Source organism: Phodopus roborovskii, unplaced genomic scaffold (assembly GCF_943737965.1).
Source record: "Phodopus roborovskii unplaced genomic scaffold, PHOROB, whole genome shotgun sequence".
In the NCBI taxonomy this organism is placed as follows: domain Eukaryota; kingdom Metazoa; phylum Chordata; class Mammalia; order Rodentia; family Cricetidae; genus Phodopus; species Phodopus roborovskii.
The window spans coordinates 3,623,839-3,635,040 of record NW_026125562.1 but is presented as its reverse complement, the minus strand read 5'-3'; the positions used below and the strand labels follow the sequence as shown (position 1 = coordinate 3,635,040).

At 45.6% G+C, this 11,202-nt stretch overlaps 1 protein-coding gene across 1 annotated transcript; it reads left to right on the top strand.

Annotated features, from left to right (window-relative positions):
• The first annotated feature begins 2,575 nt into the window (after positions 1 to 2,575).
• Gnat2 (G protein subunit alpha transducin 2) lies at positions 2,576 to 9,629 on the top strand. Its single transcript, XM_051177736.1, has 8 exons — positions 2,576 to 2,743; positions 4,259 to 4,301; positions 4,524 to 4,665; positions 5,312 to 5,469; positions 6,999 to 7,127; positions 7,342 to 7,471; positions 8,730 to 8,883; positions 9,273 to 9,629. The coding sequence occupies exons 1-8, from the start codon at positions 2,626 to 2,628 to the stop codon at positions 9,461 to 9,463; spliced, it is 1,065 nt and encodes a 354-aa protein (XP_051033693.1). The 5' UTR covers positions 2,576 to 2,625; the 3' UTR covers positions 9,464 to 9,629.
• The last annotated feature ends 1,573 nt before the right edge of the window (positions 9,630 to 11,202 follow it).

The window sequence follows — 11,202 nt, the reverse complement described above, 5'->3', positions numbered from 1 at the left end:
TCTTCGACTGGGAAAGCAGGGTTGCCATGCCAGGCACCTCAGAAGCTATTTCTCATCAGTTTGCCAGAGTGTAACTGGAAGGTGGGCAAAGGAAGATGAGAAACCAGGGCTCCGAGGTCCAGTGTGTGTGTGTGTGTGTGGCGGGGGGGGGGGGGGGCTAGCTTCTCCTCCTCTCTCCTCACCCGACTGCCACACAATTTTGGCTCTAATGTGCAAATTTAGTCTGTTTATCTTAAGGGTTCTTTTCCACCTTGGCTCTACCTGGGAATCACCTGGAGGAAAATTTAAATCTCATGCCTGGACTGGACTTCAAAGATTTAATAAATCTTGAAAAACAAACAAAACTTTGGGGCTGGGGATGTGGCTTAGGTGGTAGAGAATTTTCCTGGCATGTACTTGGGCCTGGGTTTGATCTCCAGCACCAAATAAACTGGGCTTGAGAGCATATAATCATGGTACCTGGAAGCAGGGGTTTAGAAATTCAAGGTCATCCTTCAGTACACAGGTCCAAGGCTATCCTAGGCTACATGAGACATAGCTAAAAACAACAACAACAACATCAAAAATCTTTCCAGTAACTGCCAATGTATACATCCCACATTGTACTTTTGTAGGGTGAAGTTTTTAAACTTGTCAGATGATAATAACCACATACATTAGCTTCATTTCAGGCTCCAAAATTAATAGTAACTGAAATTCATAGATTCTAAAACACACCCTTTCCAGTATTCTAAACTATTTTAACATTTTTGAAAAGCCAGGTGATCTTACAAGCATGTTTTTCAAGAAACAGACATAAGGAGTAGGCAAGTAGGCAAGGGCAGGTTTTTCCAACCTTAAAGCCCTGTAGGTCACCCAAGGTATTGCTGAAATGCAGATTATTTATTGGACTTTCTGAGCTGAGGTCTGAGACTGTTTTCCTAGCAAACTGCTAAGGCATCTGATGTGCTCCTTGCATTACATATGGGTAGCAATGTTCTAAAAAGGTGGTTTCTCAACCCATGGGTTACAACCCCTCTGAGGGGTTGAACGGCTTTTTCAGAGAGGTTGTATATCAGTTATTCTATATATCAGATATTTACATTATAATAACAGTAGCAAACTACAGTTATGAAGAAGCACTGAAAATAATTTTTTGGTTGGGGGGGGGGGTCACCACAACATGAGGAACTATATAAAGAGGGTTGAAGCAGTTGAAAGGTTGAGAACCACTGTTCTAAAGTCTCTCTAGGTGAGGGGGTTTTGCACTGGGAAGACTCAATTAAATGAAACTCTGGCCAATGAGGTGTGTTCAGTGTCTGTGCAGCAACTGCTAGGTTGCACCCTTACTCCCACAGAACAACCGCCAAGATGAGGCCGTGGGGGCGGGGCTATCCCAGCCTCTCCGTAGGCAGAGTCTAACTGCCCAAGGGAGAAGTTTGTTGTGTAAGGGGACACGACACACTGCCCACACAAAATACCAACGAAGTTCACTTAACCAAGCGAAGCTGGTGTGGGGTGAGGGGAAGCAAACAAAACTTCTCTACCACATACTCCCTTTCCTTGTCTTCATTTACCAACTATTTGATCAGGACCCACTAGTAAACCACAAATTCAAAGGTAAATCAGAGTTAGTCTGTGAATGGAAGAAATGTAACAGATGTAAATAATCTAGGAAAACAAAGAACAATATGAAATGATAAGTGCTTGAGCCTGATGCGGTGGCGTATGCCTTTAGTATCAGCACTCACTCAGGTGGCAGAGGCAGGTGGGTCTCTAAGTTCAAGGTTAGCCTGGTCAGAGCAAACCAGGGATACATAGTAAGATCCTGTCTCCAAAAAAAAGAAAGGAAGGAAGAAAAGAAGGAAGGAAGGAAAAGAGTGAGGAGGTGGTGGAACACACCTTTAATCCCAGCACTCTGTGAGGCAGAGATCATGCTGGTGAGTTCCAGGACAGCCAAGGAAACACAAAGAAACCATCTCAAAAACACAAAAAACAACAAAAAGGAAAGACTTCCTCTCTCTCTCTCTCTCTCTCTCTCTCTCTCTCTCTCTCTCTCTCTCATGCTAGGCATCCTGAGAGATAAACCAGCACAAAGGAAAAAATAATAGCCCCTGGAGCAGCACACGTCTTGCCTAAAACCAAGACCTTGTATAACCTGAAGACTCAACTTGAGGAGTACCCTTAACCATCAGCTCTCCAAAGCAAGTGGATCCACAGGAACAGAGGCTTTTAGGGATAAGCTCTTCAGAAGGGGAAGGAGATGGCCATTTCCTCCCAGAGCTCCAGTGCCCGAATTCTACCCTGCTGTGTCGGAACCCAGATCATTTCCCTCCCTATAGACCATCAGAGTCTTTGCCCTTTAACTGGCAGAGCTTCTAATTGGCTTGCTGTGTCATACTGCTAGATGTAAAGGGGGCAATCCCTAGATTAAGAAGCAGTTCTCTAGAAGTAGAGAGTCCCAAGCCACGGTAGGCAGGGCGCAGGAACTGGCAGTCCTCACTGTCATCCAGCTTTTATGGGAGCAAGAGAATGTTACTCTATCCCATCCTGTCCTTTCTCTTTCTCTCTCTCTCACAGACAGGAACAGTACTGGGAAATTTGAAGAGCTAGAGAAAGCCCTTCTTCTCTGAGGAGACAACAGAGATGGGGAGTGGAGTCAGTGCTCAGGACAAAGAACTTGCCAAGAGGTCCAAGGAGCTGGAAAAGAAGCTGCAGGAGGATGCTGACAGAGAAGCCAAAACTGTCAAGCTGCTGTTGCTCGGTGAGTGGTATGAGCAGGTGAACTAGTGGTTCATCATCTTTGCTTTTCTGGTGGGTTGATGGGGTCTGGCCAATCCCACAGGGCAGGGCGGGCCAGGTGTGTTCTTCTCATCCTGGTCCAGTCTCAAGCTAAGAAACCAAGCAGAGCTTAGAGCTGAGTTAATATGGAGCCTGCACAGTCACCACAAGGGGACCCGGAATGTCAGGGTCACTGGAATTGTTTTACTTTTCCTTGAACTATGAATAGTGCAAGGACAAAACTGGGCTGCCCAACAGCAACAATGCCTTCTTTTGGTTCAGCAACTACCAAGAACCACCAGGCACACACCAAATCTGCAGTCAGAGAACTGTGGCATACAGTAAGTAAACAGGACTCTCAGCTACAGAGCCACAAAGGGACATAATCGTGATCCTAACACAGTCTCAAGGATAAGCCTACTGGTTTCTGCCAAGTGACTGGATCCTGGGGAGGGGAGGGTCATAGGAGAGATGGCATCATTAACAACACAATGCCCTCCTGGCTTTCTAGTAAGTAATTGGTCTAAAGCCGCTGACATCTGGAAGGTTTGTCAACTTGACACATGCTAAGCGGATCACTGGTGGGTGCAGAGATGATAAAAGCACCTCCGTGGGTCACTCATGGGAGCCGATCATGGCTTCAAACAGAACATAAGAAGCTGACACCTGGCTCAAGAAAAACCCAAGAAACAAAAACACCAATGTCACTACTGAAGTGGGGTCACTGGATCTGTGTAGCAGAAACCTGGCTGCCTGGGACAGGCTTCCATAAAGAACCTGGGGACCGGAGTGGTAAAGACCAAACACACACTAAATGGGCCTATTTGTAAGCTGGACCCAGGCTCCAAGGAATTCAGGAGTCCCACACAGGAACAGGGGCTGATGGGCCTAGACCGAGGAATTCAGCAGTCACATACAGGAACAGAGTTGACAGATAGATCTTTTAAGCCTAAGCAGATTGTCTAGGTTCAGGATAAGCAGCTTAGAGGAAACAAGCACAGGCAAGATGGGAGGAGACTGAGGGATCAGGGCAGTAGAGGCCTGGAAGGAATGTGAGTTCTGGATGGGCAATGGGACTGCCTAATAAGGACATTAGAAGGTTTAGCCAATGACAAACACCATCATGGTAGGGTAAACAGTATCTCAGTGAAGAGCCCCAGCTCTTTCCAATCCTAACCAGGATTACTTGCCTGTGTCAAAAATAGGCAGTGTGAAATTTTGAAAGGAATTTCTATTAATCTATTAGTGGTTCCCAATGGGAACAAGACATCTGTCACAACTAAGAGTGGGATGCTAGTGGCCTCTAGTGGGTAGAGACAAGGAATGGTCCCCAATGCAAACAGTGCCAACAGGGACAAAGCTGCTCTAAGTCCAGGCTGGATGGCCTGAACTCATAGTGTCTCTCAGTAAGTCTCCCAGAAAGCACGGTTCACACACCATCTTCTGGACCATTGAGGAGAACTGGTGGAAGCTGATGGCACGGACATTTCCCTTGCAGGTGCTGGAGAGTCAGGAAAGAGCACTATCGTCAAACAGATGAAGTGAGTGGCACACAACCCTGGGAGGAGTGAGGTGGGGGAAGGAGGCGGTGCTGATGTTGAGCAGAGTCCTTAGCTCCAAAGGACCAGATTTTCCTCACCCCCCACTTGGAGACAGCAGTAGAAATACAGTGGCTTTCTATGACTCCTGTATCCCCCCCAGAGTCCCAATCCCTTAAGGCTGGTTCCTCAGGTCCCACTAAGTTTGGTGTCTGTTCCTTGAAGGATCATTCACCAGGATGGATACTCACCAGAAGAATGCCTAGAGTTCAAATCTGTCATCTACGGGAATGTGTTACAGTCCATCCTGGCTATCATCAGAGCCATGTCCACACTAGACATTGACTACGCTGAACCAAGTTGTGCGGTATGTGACTAATGTTACCTGGTTCAGGGTGGAAGCAGGAGAAGAAATAGACAAGAGAACCAACAAACCACAAGGAAAGTCGAATAAGAAAAAGTTCTGGGTAACTCAAATCACATCTGCTAAGCTTCAGACCATCTTAGTCCTAGGAGAGTAAACAACCTCTACCTTTATAACAAATGCTTCCAAAATCGACTCCCAGCATCTTTTTGCCCTCTAACCTCATTTTATTATTTAAATACTCTCTTTGAGCTTCTTGCACTAGCCATGGAACTTTTATAAGCTAATACACTAGCCTTTTATACACTGAAACACACTAGGTTATGTATTGCAGGGCCAATTTTAAATTTCCAGTCCCTGCAGCAAAGGACCTATACTTTCTAGCTATCCACTTTCAGCCTAATCTGAAGTCTAAAGCCTGAAGGATCATCCCGGACTATCCTCTAGGCATCCCAGGGCTGGCTATATCTGGTGAGCATGCTCAAAGTAAATTAGCATTTTCCTTACACTCTGTCTTCACTCAGACGGTTCTACTGTAGGCTTTGGTAGCCATGCAACATGCTTTCTATTCAGTAAGTTCCCAGAAACCTCCTGAGAAGTCACTAAAGTTCTCCTAGCCCATTCTCAACCACATTTCTGAATTATACAGGATGCTGGTCGACAGCTCGACAACCTGGCTGACTCCACTGAGGAGGGGACCATGCCTCCTGAGCTGGTGGAGGTCATCAGGAAGTTGTGGAATGACAGGGGAGTTCAAGCCTGCTTTGATAGAGCTGCAGAGTTCCAGCTCAATGACTCGGCATCTTAGTAAGATTCTGGGGAAGAGAGGGGGATGGTGCTCAGGAGAAAACTTACCCAGCCTTAAGATCTAGATCGTGGGAGCTGCAGACCCACAAACTGAACTTAAGGCTACAGAGACATCTGCCAGTTCCCGTTTTTGCATTCCTTTATGCTGCCTCTCTGCAGTCTATGAAGCTGAAGACACAAAATTCAAAACAGGTGCTCTGCTTAGCAGTCCTTGGCCCTATCTCAAGAGGCAAACCAGAGAAAGATGGCCAGACTGAGACCATCAACTTTGCAAAGCTGGTTCCAAAAAGATAAGAGACACAGTTATCAACCCTCTACAGTACAGTATCAGATGTGGGCATGAGCTGTAAGGCCAAGCAAACCCATGTTTACCCCCTCTGCCACCTCATCTTGCAATAATGTTATCATTTAGTTCTGGAATCCTTTCTTCCTAAGTAAGGTTCTGTTCCTGCTAGGTGCACAACATACACTCTATCTCAGGACCCCTGTTTGCACACCAGCCTTCAAGGTATATTAGTCCCGTTTTCTAGTAGAAGATCTGCAGTCAGGTAAAGTTAGATAACTTGGCAAGGACTGTGTACATAAACAACAGAGGCTGCATTTGGGTCCAGGTCCACACAACCACAATGCTGAGTTTCTATGGTATGCCTCCATGCTTTCTTATTTTGGGTTAAGACAGGGTCTTACTCTGTAGCCAAAGCTGGCCTGAAACTCAGTCCTCCTGCCTCAGCCTCCCAAGTAATCCTCTGAAGTTCTCCTTTATCTACAAAGTGCAGACATGGATCTCCAAGTCTTCTAAGATTTAGTGAGAATTTACTTCTGAGAATAGATGGTGTGTACCAGAAATGTCCATTTTCCTTCCCTCTCCATATTAGGTCATTTTATTTCACATCTGCCCTCTTTCTACCCTTCGTGAACTTCCTCCTGTTCTTATGAAAACTTCTAAACATACAAAAGTGGAACACAGGAGACCAGGCAGTTCGAGGTTGGTCCATGGCCTTCGCTCACTTTACACCCCTCCCACTGGGTTATTTTAAAATACTGTGCAGCTATCACTTCATCCTAACAATTTCATTATGTATTTAAAATGCAAAGAACTCATATAATCAAACCTAAATATTTAATAATTCCTTAATATCTCCAAATATCAAAGTGTGTTCACATTCCCGTTAGGCTCAGGAGAAAAAGCCCACGCATGGCCTTGCCTTCTTGTGTCTTCAGCGTCTCTTTCAATCTATTTCCTCTCTTGATGGAACTCTGGACACATTTAAACAAGTCTTATTCAAGGGTCTAGAAAAGCTTAGTCAGGAGGACAGAACACTTCCCTCCTCCCCTCATGTGGGTGTGGCCCTCTGTCCTCTTTCTTTCCTAAGGACGTGAACATTTGCACAATCCTGGATTCAGTGCTGTAAACGCCAGTCGTACGTCTATCATTGTATTAGCTGTGTGACTTAGGGGTTGAACCTTGGCCTCCTTTAGTCTTGACTTGGAAGACCGTAACATCACCAATGCTACTCTCTGTTTGCTAGCTACCTGAACCAGCTGGACCGGATTACAGCCCCTGACTACCTCCCTAATGAGCAAGACGTGCTTCGATCCAGAGTCAAAACCACAGGCATCATCGAAACCAAGTTTTCTGTTAAAGATTTGAATTTCAGGTCAGCGTTTGGTTCACTGGGGCAATGCAGGTCTCACAGCATGTTTCTTTACCTTTGCCAAAGCCCAATCCAAATTATTGCCCTCCTCCTCTTGCTTGTTTCTGATTTGGCTACTAACTGGCCCTCACCAAGCAGCCGCCTCTCGGGGTGAATACCAAAGACAAGTGAGTCACTTGTTGTCCACACCCATGAGAACAGCTGTCTCTTCCCGTAGGATGTTTGATGTGGGCGGGCAGAGATCAGAGAGAAAGAAGTGGATCCACTGCTTTGAGGGCGTCACCTGCATTATTTTCTGTGCTGCTCTCAGTGCCTACGACACGGTGCTGGTGGAAGATGACGAAGTGGTGAGTGGTGTTTACACCACTTTCAGGGGGTCAGTTTTCACAGCCCCTTCTCCAAACCTTGTCATTTCACTGCCCAACTGGCTAACACTGACAGCCTAGACATCTGGCAGAGCAATCTCTACCTCAGTTTATTAGTAGCCCCAGAAAACTCCTTTTCTGCTGTAGGCTAGGTTAGCATGTCAAAGCTCCAAATTTACTGAGGGTGAGTTCGATCTGAGATTAGGAATCCAAGCATTTTACAGCCATCACAGAGCTCAAGAGGAAGTGATGCTAAAAGGAAGCAGAGAGATGAAACAGGCATGCAAGGATGGACTTAAGATGTCTATATGTCAGTTCCCTTCTCTTGAGATAAAAGATGAACACACTAATTCCCATGCTGGCCAGCTGCTCAACAGAAGACACAGCCTTTGTCCCACTGCCACCCCGGCTTCTTTTCTCCTCCCTTCTCCGTAACTGGTAGGGTTCACAGTAGAGCACTCTACCTTTAACCAAAATGTCTTATAGCATCATATACACCCAAGATCACTTCCATTTTACCCTGACGTTACCAGGTATCAACAGCAGGAGCACTGACAGCGAGGAAAGGCTACAAATCAGTTTTCCCTAATCAGATGACAAGGATGAATTCAAGTCAGCCAATGGCACACTTCAGGTCCCTAAACGCTCACCTGATGTGGGCACTGGCTAGTGCTGGACTACGCAGACACATGTCTCCTCCCTCTCTTTCAAAGTAGCTATGAGAGAAGAAGGAAGAAGAGTTGATGGTATGGCACTGGGAATCCTCCAGTCCTTACCTATGGCACTGGGGCCAAAGAATCCATGTTACAGTCATGCCCCAGCTGAAATCTGGGATCCCCTGACACAAGCCTAGCAAAAGCAAGTAACTAAGAGCTAATTTGGGCCTGGTTTCAGTCTAACTGCAGCACTATGGATGCTACCTGGACTCTGGCAGCTAAAGATCTCCACATATAAGTATTCTTACAGCCAGCTACTACCATGCGTACCACAGACACGCCCTCTTTAGCATTCATAACTCTGTAAGAAAACCAAGACTCTGGGATGCTAATCATCAAATCAGAGCTATTAATATGACAGAAAGGAAATCTGAATGTTTGGTTGTACCCCACCACACTAAAAACAGATGATCTGTTCCCTTGCTCTCCCTTTATATTTGGAACATGGGTCTGTTCAGTTAGAACAGGAATAAACAGACACATCCCACAAGCTGATCTGCTATTCCACAATGTTTCTTCACCAGAATCGCATGCATGAGTCTCTGCACCTGTTCAACAGCATCTGCAACCACAAGTTCTTTGCGGCTACTTCCATCGTCCTCTTCCTCAACAAGAAGGACCTCTTTGAGGAGAAAATTAAAAAAGTCCACCTCAGCATTTGTTTCCCGGAGTATGATGGTAGGTGTCGACCACTGCAGACAAGAGCGATGCAGTGATGGAGTCGCCTCATCCCACAGGCCAAGTGCACACAGAGGAGACACAGAGACCTTCCATTCCATTGCCTTGTTTCACTCAAGTGAGAAGTACCTGCAGGCTTGACAGAGCCTCACTCCTGACAGTCACCTGCATGAATGCTAGAGCCCCCATGCCCCTGATGGTCACCTGTCACCTGCAGGCACCATAGAGCCCTTACTTCCAACAGCCACCTCCATGAAAGACAGTCCTCACTCCCCCACCAGTCCCTGACCATATTTGTCTAGTGCAATGTTCCAAGAAGCCAATTAGTCACCTGAAAATTGAGCACTATAGGTTAACTTATTCCATTTTACTAATTTTTTTTAAACCAGGGAACAACTCCTATGAAGATGCTGGGAATTATATCAAGAGCCAGTTCCTTGACCTCAACATGAGAAAAGATGTCAAAGAAATCTACAGTCACATGACCTGTGCTACAGACACACAGAATGTCAAATTTGTGTTTGATGCAGTTACAGACATTATCATCAAAGAAAATCTCAAGGACTGTGGGCTGTTTTAATGCTCAGGTCCTCAGGTGTACATTCTACAAGCAGGCTTAGAATCTGAGAGGCTGCATGCAGAAAATCAGTCTGTTTTGAAGTAGTGTGGCTAGTACAGTTTAAATAATGTGTGGCCTAGGGTCCTAAGAGCCAGATTCCAATCCTGTTTCTGCTTAGCACAGTAGATTTTCTGCAGCAAAACTCCCTCGCCTAGATAATAAGGTAACTTCCTTACCTACTCACAGGGCCATTCATTCTCAAGAGCACAAACCTAACTGAAGGGCAAGTGCATGGAAGCTGCTGTGGTTGGTCACAGAAAGCCCATGAGGCTGCAACCGATGGACTCTCACACTTGGTTATTAGAATAAACTATCTCAAAGTGTGTCAGCAAACCTTCCTTACGTTGAGCGGTAAACCAGTCCCTGGGTTTTTATTAGCAGGTCAATATGCCTCAGCTCAGAGACCTGGATCACTGGTGAGACCATGTGAACCTGCTCATTTCTAAGGCACTCATTCAGAAATGACAGTCTTTATTATCCCTCTCCCCTACCCTGGGTTCCCAGTTTCCTTTCTCTATAAATAACTGCTTAGCTATAATGTAACAGTGTCTGGCTGAACTTTGAGGACATCAACATACCCCCACTTAAGACTTTCCTACCAACACCTCTGTATCACAGAATTTGAACAAGCAAGCAATCTGAATTCTCATTCCAACTGCTACATGTTTTACAGGAACAAAGACTGCTGAGCTTGCTTTAGGCACTGGAAATTTTTGCAGCTGGGTCCACATGAGGCTGGCTGCAAAGATCTTTCCAAACAAACCAGGGGTAAATTATTCCTTTGAACTCCTCTGAGGGGAAATGAAGCTTGCATTTATCTTGACAGGAGGTGGTGAAGCCATGTATAGATTTAGCATTTACAACTACTAGTGAGGAAAGCACTTGGCATCCATGGTTTAGTATATAAAAGAAAGTGTCAATTAAAATGAAAATCTGTTCCTTGCCAAAAAACACCCATTCACACTTAGCTGCTTCCAGCAATATTAGTACTAGAGAGCCAGCCAGCCTCATGAGCTTGAAAAGTACCAAAGAACCGACCTGCGACCACTGAAATGAAGATTCACTTAATAGCCTGAACAAGTAAACGAACATAGACACATACATACACACCCCAACCTGCCACAACCACCATAGGTACTACTCTAGGTATGGCTAGTGACAACAAAAACCCCTTCAAACAAAAATAAACAAACCCCATCTGGGCAAAGCACTTGCAGAAAGATAATGGAAGAGCTACCTTGAATGGTACGCCCCAGCCATCAGCCATCTGTCCTCTCTAAGTATACGGTGATTCTGAGTGTTTTAGATCACGAACCCCTAAAGCAGGATGAGAAAGGATATGAATCTTTCTCTTTGGAGTAATATTGTTTGCTTTTTCTGCTTTTATGAGATGGGGTCTCATTGTACTGCCAAAACTGCTCCTGAGTTTGTGAGTTTGAGAGATCCATTTGCCTCGATCTGGTGAAGAGGACTGACTACAGGCATGCACCTGCACTCCCATCTCAGAATTTTTGTTTTTGTTGTTATACTACTTGTCCACTGACATCAGAACCTGTTACTAGAGTCACATGATTTGTGAGACACCATGTGGGTGCCGGGAGTAGGACCCAGGTCCTCTGGAAGAGCAACCAGTGTTTTATTTTTTACATTCCAATCCCAGGTCCCCTTCCCTCCCTCCTCCCGCTCCCCCCACCACCTGC

Bases quoted from the DNA above. Each gene is read 5' to 3' on its own strand.
- Gnat2 (XM_051177736.1), top strand. From the start codon at position 2,626: ATGGGGAGTGGAGTCAGTGCTCAGGACAAAGAACTTGCCAAGAGGTCC. The intron at 2,744-4,258 runs GTGAGTGGTATG...TTTCCCTTGCAG, and splicing joins TGTCAAGCTGCTGTTGCTCG to GTGCTGGAGAGTCAGGAAAG. The intron at 7,128-7,341 runs GTCAGCGTTTGG...CTCTTCCCGTAG, and splicing joins GTTAAAGATTTGAATTTCAG to GATGTTTGATGTGGGCGGGC.